Here is a 15,210-nt window from a genome sequence, read left to right on the forward strand (position 1 = left end):
ATGTAAGAGAGCAGTATGATTGCTCAGAGCTCCAGTATGAAACTGGAGAAAAGCCTATTGAGAGTCTTTGGGTTAAGTTTAGAGGTGAGAGCAACAAGGGTGATGTCACGGTGGGCGTCTGCTATAGACTGCCAGACCAGGAGGATGAGGTAGATGAGGCTTTCTTCAGACAACTAACAAGTTTCCAGATCACAGGCCCTGGTTCTCATGGAGGAATTCAATCACCCTAACATCTGCTGGGAGAGCACTACAGCAGTGCACAGACAATCCAGGAAGTTTTTGGAGCATGTTGGGGACAACTTCTTGGTGTAAGTGTTGGAGGAACCAACTAGGGGCTGTGCTCCTCTTGACCTGCTGCTCACAAACAGGGAAGAATTGTTAGGAGAAGTAGAAGTGGGTGGCAACCTGGGCAGCAGTGACCATGAGATGGTCGAGTTCAGGATCCTGACAAAGGAAGAAAGGAGAGCAGAAGAATACGGACCCTGGACTTCAGAAAAGCAGACTTTGACTCCCTCAGGGAACTCATGGGCAGGATCCCCTGGGAGGTTAAGATGAGGGGAAAAGGAGTCCAGGAGAGCTGGTTGTATTTTAAAGAAGCCTTATTGAGGGCACAGGAACAAACCATTCTGATGTGCAGAAAGAATAGCAAATATGGCAGGCGACCAGCTTGGTTTAACAGTGAAATCTTTGGTCAGTTTAAACACAAAAAGGAAGCTTAGAAGAAGTGGAAACTTGGACAAATGACTAGGGAGAAGTATAAAAATATTGCTCGAGCATGCAGGAGTGTAATCAGGAAGGCCAAAGCACAATTGGAGTTGGAGCTAGCAAGGGATGTGAAGGGTAACAAGAAGGGTTTCTACAGGTATATTAGCAACAAGAAGGTGGTCAGGGAAAGTGTGGGACCCTTACTGAATGGGGGAGGCAACCTAATGACAGATTATGTTGAAAGCTGAAATATTCAATGCTTTTTTTGCCTCGGTCTTCACAGAACAAGGACAGCTCCCAGACTCCTGCACGGGGCAGCACAGCATGGGGAGGAGGTGAGCAGCACTCAGTGGTGAAAGAACAGGTTAAGGACTATTTAGAAAAGCTGGACAAGTCCATGGGTCCGGATCTAATGCACCTGAGGGAGTTGGCTGATGTGGTTGCAGAGCCATTGGTCATTATCTTTGAAAACTCGTGGCAATTGGGAGAGGTCCCGGACAACTGGAAAAAGGCAAATACAGTGCCCATCTCTAAAAAAGGGAAGAAGGAGAATCTGGAGAACTATAGCTACACCTCAATCCCTGAAAAAAATCATGGAGCAGGTCCTTAAGGAATCCATCTTGAAGCACTTGAAGGAGAGAAAGGTGATCAGGAACAGTCAACATGGATTCACCAAGGGCAAGTCATGCCTGACCAACCTGATTGCTTTCCATGACGAGATAACTGGCTCTGTGGAAATGGGAAAGGAGGTGGACGTGATATACCTTGACTTTAGCAAACCTTTTGATACAATCTCCCACAGTATTCTTGCCAGCAATTTAAAAAAAGTATAGATTGGATGAATGGACTATAAGGTGGATAGAAAGCTGGCTAGATCGTCGGTCTCAACCAGTAGTGATCAACGGCTAGATGTCTAGTTGGCAGCCAGTATCAAACAGAGTGCCCCAGGGGTCAGTCCTGGGGCCGGTTTTGTTCGTCTTCATTAATGATCTGGATGATGGGATGGACTGCACCCTCAGCAAGTTCATGGATGACACTAAGCTGCGGGGAGAGGTAGATACGCTGGAGGGTAGGGATAGGGTCCAGAATGACTTAGACAAATTGGAGGATGGGCCAAAAGAAATCTGATGAGGTTCAACAAGGCCAAGTGCAGAGTCCTGCACTTAGGATGGAAGAATCCTATGCACTGCTACAAGCTGGCTAAGCAGCAGTTCTGCAGAAAAGGACCTGGGGGTTACAGTGGACGAGAAGCTGGATATGAGTCAACAGTGTGCCCTTGTTGCCAAGAAGGCTAATGGCATATTGGGCTGCATTCGTAGGAGCATTGCCAGCAGATTGAGGGAAGTGATTATTCTCCTCTATTCGGCACTGGTGAGGCCACATCTGGAGTATTCCATCCAGTTTTGGTCCCCGCACTACAGAAAGGATATGGACAAATTGGAGAGACTCCAGCAGAGGACAACAAAAATGATTAGGGGGTTAGGGCACATGACTTATGAGGAGAGGCTGAGGGAACTGGGCTTAGTCAGTCTTCAGAAAAGAACAGTGAGGGGGGAATTTGATAGCAGCCTTCAGGTACCTGAAGGGGGGTTCCAAAGAGGCTGGAGCTAGCCTGTTTTCAATGGTGACAGATGAAGGAGAAATGGTCTCAAGTCACAGTGGGGGAGGTCTAGGTTGGATATTAGGAAAAACTTTTTCATTAGGAGGGTGGTGAAGTACTAGAATGGGTTACCTAGGGAGGTGGCAGAATCTCTATCCTTAGAGTTTTATGAGGCCTGGCTTGATAAAGCCCTGGCTGGGATGATTTAGTTGGGGTTGGTCCTGCGTTGAAGAGGGGGTTAGACTAGATTACCTCCTAGATGGGCACTAGATTTGCCTTTTTTAATTGTCTAAAGTGAATCGACTTATTAATTTTATCAAGATAAGAATCTTTGTAAAGCTACATGCTGCCAGAAATAATGATTTTATTGAGCAAAGAGGGATATAGACCTAGATTGGTTTTTATTCCATTTTTTTTTAGGTACATGGGAAACAAGGTTAGGGCAGTGGTGTGCTAGCGCCACTACCTATTATGCTTACCAATACTGTCTCATTGTTTCCTTGTACTTTCCCCCTTTGTTGGTCTCTTGTCTTATACTTAAACTCCTTGGGGCAAAGATCATCTTTTTGTTCTATGCTGTACACCTAGCACAATGCAGTCCTACTCCATGATTAGGGACCCTAGGCACCACAGTAATACAAATAATGGGAGCAAGGAAATTCAGCTGGTAGAATTGGATGGATTTTTTTTTTCTCCTGAAGAATTTTAAGTGGAAACTATTCTTGTATTATTCTTTCAACTTCAAGCTATTGCATCAGCTTCAAAATTTTATTGCTTGTATATCCCGCATAAGCCATTATACAAATCTGTCAAAATAAGGAAATATCACAAGAATATCTGACCCACAGTTTTCATTGCACAAACATTTAAACAGGAAACTTTACAAATGCATTTTTCCTCATAAGAATAGTTTTATACAGAAAATGTCTTTACAGAAAAGCTTGCATTTAGATTCATCATGAACCTAATTGCTTGATGCATTAAGATTTTTAATACTACACTTAAGACAGTGTCAAAAAACAAACAAACAAAAAAAAACAGCAGCACATCACTTCTGTACTTAAATCTGCTTGACTTGAGTCTTGTTGAACCAAAACATTGAAAATACTCCTACAACCATTTTCGTAAGCAAATAATTCAAGTATCTTTAAGCTGTTCAAAGTGTTAGTAATGTAATACTTTATATTTTTTCTAAAAATAACACCATAGTGTGTCAAGATACATCAATATGAACCTTAACAAGGCAGTATTACCATCTTAGATTATACTGTTGTGCTGAATAATACTATAACATAAGAGCAGTCCATGGTATAGAAAAAACTAAACAGAAGTGTTGAATTAAACCAGTTTGATAACATGAACTTCAAAATGAATTTTCAGAAACTATTCTATTAAATGCTACAGCATTAAATGTAATAAAAATACTTATGTTTTCTTAAAAAGACCATTTAGGGTAGAGAAAAATCCAGTAAAGTACTCCTATAGAAAAACCTGACCTATGGGAAGAAGTTGAAAAATATAAATGGGTATGCCAGTAAATACAATTAAAAATATATTTATTTTTGGAAAGAATTGAACTCCGTAGGGTATTGTCATGTAAAGTTCAAGCATAAACCACATTCAACAATCTTGTTTTATCTTACCATTTCTAGGTTTTGAATTTTTGTACTTATATACAAGTTTTATTTTTGGTAAGTTCTATGTTCAGTGTGGACCTAGGAAGAATTTTTCTTGTAAAGGAGCACTACAGTCACATGTTCGCATTTTCTTGCTTTCAGGCATTTTCTAAATTAGGACTCTTAACTGACAGAGGAAAATAGTCTACTTTCTCACTATCCTTATACTAGGAATGTAAAATAGTTTGCCAACTGATGCTGAAGCATATGTAATTAGTAATTTTTCATATTAGCACTTTCAAGATTTTGATAGCTAGTTACTTTTAGTCAAGTGTAATTCCATCACTTCTGATTTATGTAGTGTTCTTTCCTCACTAACACACATATTTCAACCTAAAGAATTAGAGTGTAATAACATACCTTCCTACCATGAATACTGCAGCACAGAGGGTGGTTTGTACAATTAGTTTATAATAGACTGTAATAAGTCACATTATACTGGGTCACATTTGCATACAACTAGAAGAAATTTAAAACAAAAACAAAAAACCCTCTCATTCCAGTGATTTTGCAAACTCAGCATAATCAATGTATCCATCGTTATTTTTGTCATCATCTCGTAAGACATCATCAATTAGATTAATTAACTCTTCTTCTTTCATTGCCTGGGAGTGTTCACCACCTTCCTACGAGAAAGATATTAGTTACAGCAGTTTCTCTCAATCAGTGGGTTGCAGTGCCATGGAAGGCTGAAAGTTGTATTACATCTAAAGCAAAGAATATCTGGCTCCCTCAATCCACATACACAGTGATCCTTCAAGGTCAAATATTCTCTATCACTCTCTTAAAACAAGTACACACAAACACACTTATCTATAACAGATACTTTTATAGTAGGTGTAAGGGGGTTTTGAAAATATTTGACTTCAAATAAGGGGCTGCCAACCTGAAGAGGTTGAGAAACAGACTTGCAGCAAAGAGGCATGTTCACAACAGCACTGCAACATACTGGCCACACAGCTAGTAACTCTCCTTTCTACCCCTGCCCTCCAGGCTGTTCTCTCCTCTGCATAGTCATCATGCTCTTCCAGGCCACATTCACCCTAGCAGGCCACAACGTCTAAGCTAGGATAGGGCCTTTCTGGAGCACTGATTGTAAAGTTACAGATATGGTTTACTTAGTACTTTTATAAAAAACAAAACAAAACACAAGACTGATATTATAGAAAATCTGACTACACAGAAAATATATGTTCTCATTGGAACTACTTTTGAGAACTCATTATTTTGAAGAGCCACATGGGCTGTTATAAATACTGCTCACCTCTTTATGTACATGTGATATAGCAGTGGCAAGTTCTAATCCATCAAGCAAATTATTGCCATCATAATCATGCATTTTGAAGTAATGGAGCTGCAACTCCTGTGGGGACATCTCAGATTCTGGTTTGTCAATTACACCTTCTAAGTGTTCCATGATGTGGCTGAAAATAGAAAATAATGCCAGCTAGTTAATATTTAAAGGCCTGTTTACATTTAACTGTTCTTTGATCAGGGAAATAGTCTACAACACTTTGGATGAGATTCTGTGTTGAGTCTCTTAGATATGTGGCACAGAACTTCTCTCCCCCTGGTCTGCGAGTGTATGGTGGTTTTAAGCCACCATTGTGCCCTCTTGATCCTGATATGCTACAAGAGCTAAAGAAATCTCTGATATAATTTAGACAGTGCTGGGGGCCTGTCTAAGTTACAGAAGCCTCCCAAGGCTCTCCCCTTATGACTGTCTTCCACACAGCCTGTACTGGGTGAATCCTCCCCTACCATCAGCTTTTAGGGCCCCTTTATGATGATCTGGCTCTTCTATCCACTGTAAAGAGGAGAGGGGATGAGACTCTCACCCTGTAAGTGTTCATAATACATACTTCCCCCCAGAATGTTTTCCGTGGCCAGTACATACAAGGAATAACAGTGTGTAAAGAATAACAGTGTGTATGGCTAAGAGATTCTCCATACTGTGTAGACAGGGCTACCAGGCCCCTGAGTCCCACGGTATACTGGAGTCTCCAAGTTCAAAGTGAATCATTGAGCAATACAAGTTTACATTTACAGAATGCAAAATACATACTCTTTGTCTTGTACTAGGTTCTTATCAAGGCGAATATTTGCTTGATGACTCTCCTCTGCATGCTCCTCAGCTACAGAGGAGATCAAGAATGCAGACACTAGGCAGAATAGCAAATATACGCTAAACATCCTTGACGCCATCATGATCTCCTAGCAAGAGGAAAATATATACATTAATACATCTGAAAAATACACTCAATCAAATGGAAGATTTTCAATGTGATGAACATAACGGGCATATAAAATCCCTAATAAATTGTAGGATGCAAGTATATTTTTCATTAATACTACTTAAAAAGCACACTTTTTGTGCTAGGCTATAAAACTGGGTGTAATGTCTAGTACTTTCCCCAGCAGAAAACTGAAGGGCTGCAACCAAGAATTTCTTCAGTCTCTCCAAAAGCCAATTAAAAAAAACCATCTGGGATAATTCTCAGAAACTACATTTTCAGGTTGGGAATATGCAGCTGCTAATCTTTCCAGAAGCCAAAGCCACAACAATTACTTGTGACTCTGTAAACGTCTTCTAGTCAAACAGCCACAGCAACTTCACCTAGATGCATTTTACAGTATTTTCTTAAAATCTCAACTAGTCCGAGTAGGTCTCCTTTCTTAGGTTTGAATAAAGGTGTTGCACGACATCATAAACACTACTGGAAATATTAAAAAAAAAAGAAAAAAGGCAGCAGTGGAAATGCTCAAATACCAGTTTAAAACTAGAACAGACATCTATAGAAACAGATTTTTTTAAACTGATAGCTTTGACTGTCGTAATTCTAAGTTTTATTAAGCTGTAATAATGAACCTTATTAACCAACAGTGCATTATAAAATTATTTAGAGTTCATATGTTATTGTAGTCTTTGTTTCAATTCTTTTGTGGCTCTGTTCAGTGACAAAGTGGCTATTTTGAAAGTGTACTGCCACTACCCAAATTCTAGGGTGATGTTTTCAGTATTTTGCTATGAGATACAATATGTAATTAGTGTATAAAAATTTGATACACTATTGAAACACTTGGCACTCATTAATGTTGCTTTCTCATGAAAGTATAAATCATTAAAATCATGACATAACTAATGGAATTTAATATAGGTGAAAGCAAAGTAAGTGCTTGATACAGAATGGCTTTAAGTAGCAGAATGTATTAATAAGAACCAAGACAAAAATTATAAAGATGAACACTACCATGAAACAACACTGATCTACTTTTTCAGAAAGGTCCCTGAACAGTCAATGCCTGTAACAAATCAGGACTAAAATAGAAGTACAAAGTAATATTTACCTGTTTGCTATTACTATTTGTTTGTCAGAAGGTTTGCTATCATTTTGAGCTGCAGTAGCAGGTCAGCTAGTAGTTCCAGAGATGCATATACTAATGGCAGCTTTCACAACTCTATGGCCTACTGCCAGGATGCTACACAGAGTTTGCATAACTTATGAAAATATTAGTTTTATTAACTAGGCATTTGGAATGGATCAAATATTTCTTCACAAGTCCCCTGAACCATCTTCTTTGTCTTTGATAACAGAAAAAACAGCAAGAAAAAAAAAAGACACCTTTTCATCGGGACACACTAACATAGTCACCATAATTGCTCATTGAAAGGTGAACTGAATCATTCTGTTTAGAACAAATCCCACAATCCTTAAGACTGCAATTCACTAATTGGTTTGCTGCAATTCATTATCTGGTGTACAAGGCAAGACAGCACTCCAGTGGTGCCACATGTACAACAGCATTTTGAAAGAACGTAGACACGTAAAATAGCACAGCAGCAAATCATTTAGCTAATTGTGTTTGGACTGAAAAAAGTTACAGGTTAGAGAGGCAGCATGGTCAGAGGCTTTATCTAGATGAGAAAGTTGCACTGGTTTAATTTAAAACTGTTTTTAAACTAAGATTAAGGCTATATCTACACTAGCACTTTTGTCGATATAATTTACGTTGCTCAGAGGTGTGAAAAAACCCACCCTCTTAAGTGACATAAGTTACACCAACAGAAGCAGCGGTGCGGACAGCGCAATGTTGGCAGGAGATGCTCTCCCACCAACATAGCTACCGCCACTCGTCGGGGGTGGTTTAATTATATCGACAGGAGAGCACTATCCCATCGGGATAGCGTGGCTACGCAGGAGATCTTACAGAGGTGCCACTGTACCGGTACAACTGTGCCGCTGTAAGCTCTCTAGTGTAGACATGGCCTTAGTTAAACTGGTGGAAAACCCCTGTATTCACACACTGTTCAATAAGTGATTAATTTCATTTTTGCCTCAGTGGTTTCTAAGGGCTTCTCTCCATGAGAAACTTGCACCAGTATTACAGAAGGTGTGAATTTAAACTGTTATACTTTACACTAGTGCAAACTATTATTTAGGTAAAAAGCAACAGAGGGTCCTGTGGCACCTTTAAGACTAACAGAAGTATTGGGAGCATAAGCTTTCGTGGGTAAGAACCTCACGTGAGGTTCTTACCCACGAAAGCTTATGCTCCCAATACTTCTGTTAGTCTTAAAGGTGCCACAGGACCCTCTGTTGCTTTTTACAGATTCAGACTAACACGGCTACCCCTCTGATATTATTTAGGTATACACGTGACTGATTTGTTTAGTTTCTGGCACTCAGGAACAGTTAAACTGAAATAAGTAATTTTTATATTGAAATAAGAGTGTCCACAAAGGTTTAAAAACAAATAAAACCACCTTCAGTTAAACAAGATCAACTTTTGTTTAGACAAGAAGTAGGGTCCAGGAAAGCCAGAGTTCTATTGTCACCTCTCTGCCACTGATTCACTACATGATATATGGCAACTCTCAAATTCTCTGCTTCAGTTTCCCCAGCTGTAAACTGAGGATAAAAAAAGACCAAGTTTTCTGCAGACATAACTCCCCTGACTTCAATTCACTTACATCAGCAGAGAATTTGACAGAGAACCCTGAACATCTGCTACTGCTAGCTTGAAAGGGACATACCTATTTAGAACATCTTAGTTTAAAATGTACTGAAATCCTGACGCTCACCTTAATGAGTTGAAGCTTTGTAAAAAAATAAAACTATAGCACCACTACTCAACCTCACTACAATTTACAAACGATTAGCAGGAAAAGTGACCAGGGGACACGTGAGCAGTGACTGCAGGATTATTCATTCATTTCAGTTAATTGCTTTCGCTGTCAGGGCCAAAAGGCAACGCCACGGCACGTTTCCATCTACGTGTTACCCTAGCCCTACTCCTGCTACTAGACACCCCCCAAACACCCCACCCACGTCACGGCCCCTGCCGCTTGCCCTCCTCCTGCCCCCCGGCGGCAGGGACAGAACACGGGGCTGAGCCTCGCGTGACCAAGGTTCCGCCACGGACCCTGGGCGAGTCACTTGGGCTGGCTCCCTCCGCGCCTCTCGCCCCGTGACAACGTCTTGCCCGATGTGGGGGGCACCCAGCGCGGGAGACCACCGGGAGCGGGCGGGCAGAAGCAGGTTCCTATCCCCTGCCGCTGACACCGCCTGCGGCTGCCCCGGCTCCGCCAGCCGCCGGCCCGTCACAAACTCATCGCACCCGAGCTCAGCCCGGCCAGCGTCGGTCCCCGCGTCTGAGCGGTGTGGCTGTGGCGGCTCCTCCAGCCCCCTCCAAGCATGACTCCCCGCACTCACCGGCTACGCAGCTACAATGTCCCAGGACAGGGCGCGAAGTCACAGGCAGGTGCGAGCGGGATTGGGCCAGGTCAGCCACCATCCCCAGGTTCATCTTTGACCCGACGCACGCTCGCGTCTTGCCACGCCCCCTCCCGCCCATTGGCTTCCGTCTGCCCAGGCTGGGGGAACGTCACGACTTCTGGAAATTCCACGTGTAACGAAAACAAAGGGACAGGTGGGGGAGAGGGGAGGGGTCAGGTGCTCGGCAGGACACGCCCCCTCCCGTGTGCCCCGCCTCCTCCGTGACTCCACCCCTCCCGCCCTTTCCCACTATGACTCCTCCCCCCCCCCCCCCCCCGGCCTCCTTCTCTCTCTGCACCTCCCCCCAGCAATGCCGCTTATGGTCAAGTGGGCGAGGCTGTGTAACCCGGGGGTGGGGCTTGGCATCAGCGAGTCCGGGGTGTGATCCTGTGGGAGCCACCTGACCCTGGGCACTGTCTTGTCCTGAGCCCTCTTGGGCCACTCTGCCAGCAGGGCTGGTTGTGGGTCCCCTTCCCCCCCAAGGTGTCCCAGGCCAGCCTGGTCCAGCGGCTGTCTGAGTCTTCGGGAAGCCTAGAGTGGTAGAAGCCCAGCTCTGCTTGTCACACTTTTGCCACACATGAGTCGGGGGCGTCACTGTGCACGGCCCAGTTTGAAAAATTGCCACAGTTTGAAAAATTCCATTGAAACACCCATAAAATAAGAACATTCACCATGTTTGTTCCAGTTTTGTAGGCAGGCTCTGCTTGGTAACGATTGCAGTGCTGGGCAAGGCATGTTGGAATGGAGCGGGGTGACCATCTGCAACAGGAGAGTATGACCATTTACATCCCAGCCCCAGCAAGGGGGTACCAAGCCTGCAGAGCCCTGCCATGCCCAGCAGGGCATATACAGCCATAGTTTAAACATCTGCATAATCTACTGAGTGAGACAGCTCGTCCTGTCACAGCAAGTGGGTTTGGTTTGTGGGTGAAGGTTGGAGTACCACTGTTTTGGGGATAGATGGTCCCTTACCAAGGATCACAGCAATATTCAGGTTACCCCCATGTCCTAAAAGATCAGTCACTTACCCCAGGTCAGTTGCACTTTAGTTCTCAGACCCAGGGCCGGCTCCAGCATTTCTGCCGCCCCAAGCAAAAAAACAAAAACAAAAAAAAAAACCCCGCGATCGGCGGCGGCAGTTCGGCGGCAGGTCCTTCGCTCCTAGAGGGAGTGAGGGACCTGCCGCCCCCGAATTGCCGCACGTGCGGCCCCTCTCCCTTGGCCGCCCCAAGCACCTGCTTGTTAAGCTGGTTCCTGGAGCCGGCCCTGCTCAGACCAAAGACAATGCTTGTAGCCAGTCCTATAATAGACTATGTAAAGATATATAGGAAAATGAAATAAGAGAGTTTTTACAAGGATAAGCAGGTAAACATACATACAAAAATGAATTACAATCTTAAGTTTCCAAAGTAATGTAAGTTTCTATGATAAGCAAGCACTTTAGAGCTAACCCAGGCTAAGCACTGGGGATCTTTTGTTTATGCCTAGTAATTCCTGTTGCCCTGAGTCCAAGCAGCATAAAGATACAGTTCCTCCTTGTTAGGGGGTTTTAGTCCATCTTTCCCCTTCTGTTTCAAGCTGCAAACTCAGCTGATGGGAGGAATTCACTTGCAAGACTCATCTTCAAGTTTGGGGCAGGAGAGAGTAAACAACAAAGTTTTTTGTCCTTAGTCCATCTGTTGTCGATAGACCTTCCTTGTCGGCTAGGAAGTAACACCTTCTGTAGGAGATCAGCACTTTACACTAGTTAATGTCTCTCACCTGGGAGGTGATCTAGAGGCTTACAATGTAAATGCTGAAATATTACCTTATCATGTGAGATTAATGTTATAAGTGAGATTAATGCATGCAGCAACATACAAGCATTGCATAAAGTCTAAACACTAAACACATTCTTAGAATTATAATACTTGTTTTAACAATACTAACACACAGCTGAGTCAGACTAATTCCAGCTATGTATATGTCAGTTGTTCAATGGAGACATGGGGACCTTCATATGAGCTAGCACCTGGTCTACCAGCATCACAATAGCACCACTCTTGATGAACTTGTTCTTGACAGGAAAGTTCCTTAATTTTTGGAAGAACCACTGAAATCAGTTTGCATTGGAATGACAGTGTAAATCTGGATGACCATTAAGACCCCTTAGTGATGGATGAACCCTAAGAGGGTTAGAGATTTGGTATGGATGCTCATTCAAACATTTAAGCTCTGCCAGACTTGCTATCCTAATTTTTTGTAAACCAGTTAAATGCTCAATGCAACATTCTATATGTCTGAAAATATTTTACCTAGTACATATGTAGGAGTTTGAGAAGTATTAAAAGAAAGTACATTTCATCTTATGTGCCTAGAGATATTCCACCCCATAGGTATTTCCTTCTTAGTACAGCAAGACTGAGACAATTTTGGGTTTCAAAAATGACATGCTGTTTTGTTTCCTTTTGGTTCATCACAATTTATGAAATCAGTAAGTTCCTTTAGGGACCCCTATGTAATATTTTGTGGCTAGCAATATCTTCTAGAAAATATCTTTGTCCACTCTGTTCCTTCTATCCATTCTCTTTCTACCTCTCTTTCCCCCCATTGTTAAATTGTCTATTGGTTCTTATGTTTAAACTTTTCAGTACTAGATACATTACGGGTGCTTCCTGTTTTCAAGTTAATAACCACTTCCGGAGTGAAATAGACCTCAAGAGTTTAAGATTTTTTAGTCCAGAACACACACATTACTGGGAGAACAGAATACTCAGAAAGTACTCATTATACTGAAGTAGTTAATCAACAGATACAGTGTTTTTTAAAATACGATTGGATTTTAAATGTTTGGTTTTAACTGTCAGAAAATGAGAAGTTGAGGCAGCCATGTTTGTTGTGGGAGTGGTTCTGTCGGGTGTAACAAATCTGGGTGCAAACTGTATCATTCCTGAAAACTTTACAGTTGTGAGGTAGGAGTTGCATAGCATCCTTGCACCCTGATTCAGGACAACCTCTAGGTCCATGTGGCCATGTCAATTTACTGGGTGAAGTCCTAGTCCACTGAAGTCACTTGGAGTTTTGCCATTGACTTCAACATAGCCAAACTTTCGCTCACAATTTTAATTAACATATGTCTCAATATAGTTAATATGCATTTCTGTATAAAAATATTAACTAGAAAATGGTTCATGTTTGCTAGGCAATAAAGTATCTAGACTAATAAGTTTAGACCAGAATCTGCCATGGAAAAAACCCTGGATGGGAAATGTACTTGTGAAAAACCATAAAATTAATTGTGGTGCATTTTCCTCACATCCCCTTGTTTGTATGGGGATAACGACATTGCAGAAAATGCATATATGTCTGTTAGTGGGGTGGGGATAGGAGGTGTGTTCAGGGATCCTTGCTAAACGCTGGCCATAAGCCTAGGGATTTTTGACCAAACATGCAAAAGAAGTGCCCCACACAGATGGTCTCCCCTCTCTCTTGTGAGCATGGTAGTCTCTCATGCTGTGTTGCATAGCCGTTTCCACCATGGGAGTTAATACTAGTTTGACTGACAGACACTAACTTCCTTTGCTTTCTTTCTCATGGACTTTTAATCCCTGTTTTAGGGAAGCCTGCCCTATATAGCAGCTGCTCCTTGCTTCTTCCTCTCAGCCCTGTTTCCAGTGAAGCCCCAATCATGCATTGGGACTCCTGTGGATTGTGGAGGAGTTGAGCTGGCCTCATAGAATCTGCTTACCTTCACTTGTGTGTGAAATAGAGATTATCACCTTGTAACCAGGAAGCACAATCCAGTTATCACCTAAATACAACAGTATTTGTCAGCACCCTTAATTGGAAGTTCCAATGGGCATATTTTTGTGATTTTTTTCATTTTCCAATAATTTAATTTGTATCCAGGTTTTTTATACCATGTCAATCACCATAGTCTCTTAAGCACTTTCCAGTGATGCATTCAGGGGTGTCACTAGCATCTACCACTTGTGATTGCTTTGCCAATCCTCTCCCAGGAAAATGGGGGGTGGGGAGATGAGACATTTTAAGTGCTTTTATTTGTGAAAGCCAGGTCAAAGAAGTATGCTCTGTACTTGGAATGGAAAGTGATGGAATTGTGATAGGATATAAGATATATAGAAATGAGCTTTTGCTGAGAATATATATATATCCAAGCAAGCACTAAAAGAGTTTAGAGGTGCACTAAAATTCTAGTCAAAGCTTAACGGAAAAGAAATGTGAAAAACAGATTTTTTGTGTGCGCGTGTGTGTGTGTGTGTGTGTGTGCGTGCGCGAGCACATTTCTTTTCTAGTACTGCAGAGCACACAAAAGCTTTGTTCTGGCACTGTCTCCTTCCCTAGCAGGAATGAAATTTAAGCACTTAGGTGAATGAAAAAGTGAAACATTTCATATTGTTTCATTTATGGTACACTGGGTACAATCAGTGTGGTTGGCATCATAAAAAACACTGGAGAGGACACAATAGAGAAGACACACAGTTTAGACCGTGCACTAGATTTCTAGAAGATGGATGTATTTAGCAGCAGCACCAGTACTGTTTATATAACATAACACTTGCTTTGGATGATAACTGATACGTTTTAAATGATTACTAATAGGGATGCAAAGATTTCAAGTAGGAATTACCAGTGAAAGGAAATAAAAAGAGTTCACCTCAGAGTCTGATGGATGAGTTCTGGTAGGAAGGAGTAGCGTGTAGCAAGCAAAGCAGAGCTTTGCAAGTTGAGAGAGATGGATTCTGTGCCCTGCCATGCACTTGATGTGCAATCAGGAACAAGCCACCTAATCTTTTTGTCTCTGTTTCTGATATCATACTTACCTCACAGGGATGTTGCCAGCCTTTAATAAATTGATGTTTGCTAAACACACTGAAATCCTCGGATGGAAAGCACAGTAGAAGTGCAAAGCAATATTATTATTCACTTCTCTTTGCCTCAGTTGTCTCATTATTATGGAGATGCCTAGTTATTTCAGGATATTGACCCTCAGAGGGCTGTTGTTCTCTCAGCACTGCTCACTCCTCCTTTATCACACACTCCTTTCTTGAGTCCAGGGATTTACTTGGGGAATAAAAGGGAAGGAAGAGGAGCCAGCCTCCGAGTTAAATAATAATAAGACCTAGCGCTTATGTTCCAAGTGCTAAGTAAGTGAAGTGGAGAGCGCCCTGGTCGGGTGGTTGAGCGGAAAGCAGACAGACCAGGGAAGGAAAGGGGTGCTGACCGGTGAGCTGTTCCTAGGCAAACACGGGAGCTTTAACGCGAGGGTATTTCCCCGCAGTGGGAACTCAGCGGCGCTGCTTAAGCGGAGGCTTGCAGCTAGAACTTCACTTCCCGACATGCACGCGGAGATCTCTGCACATGCTCAAGGCAGGGAGGGGAGCCCGGCTGTTCCCCAGGCACTGCCAGCCTGGGACTTCCCTCTTGTTGTACTGGAGACACCAGGGCGAAA

General features: G+C 42.5%; 1 protein-coding gene across 1 annotated transcript; it reads right to left on the minus strand.

Annotated features, from left to right (window-relative positions):
* Window positions 1-3,060: 3,060 nt before the first annotated feature.
* On the minus strand, window positions 3,061-9,797 carry MCFD2 (multiple coagulation factor deficiency 2, ER cargo receptor complex subunit). The gene is made up of 4 exons (XM_065400747.1): window positions 9,696-9,797; window positions 6,047-6,195; window positions 5,246-5,405; window positions 3,061-4,607 (listed from the first exon to the last, which is right to left on the minus strand). Exons 2-4 carry the CDS (start codon window positions 6,187-6,189, stop codon window positions 4,476-4,478), a joined length of 435 nt encoding a protein of 144 aa, XP_065256819.1. The 5' UTR covers window positions 6,190-6,195; window positions 9,696-9,797; the 3' UTR covers window positions 3,061-4,475.
* Between the last annotated feature and the right edge of the window lie 5,413 nt (window positions 9,798-15,210).

This window comes from Emys orbicularis, chromosome 3 (genome assembly GCF_028017835.1).
Source record: "Emys orbicularis isolate rEmyOrb1 chromosome 3, rEmyOrb1.hap1, whole genome shotgun sequence".
In the NCBI taxonomy this organism is placed as follows: domain Eukaryota; kingdom Metazoa; phylum Chordata; order Testudines; family Emydidae; genus Emys; species Emys orbicularis.

Bases quoted from the DNA above. Each gene is read 5' to 3' on its own strand.
- MCFD2 (XM_065400747.1), bottom strand. From the start codon at position 6,189: ATGATGGCGTCAAGGATGTTTAGCGTATATTTGCTATTCTGCCTAGTG. The intron at 5,406-6,046 runs GTATGTATTTTG...TTCTATTTTCAG, and splicing joins AACCTAGTACAAGACAAAGA to CCACATCATGGAACACTTAG. The intron at 4,608-5,245 runs GTGAGCAGTATT...TCTTTCTCGTAG, and splicing joins TATCACATGTACATAAAGAG to GAAGGTGGTGAACACTCCCA.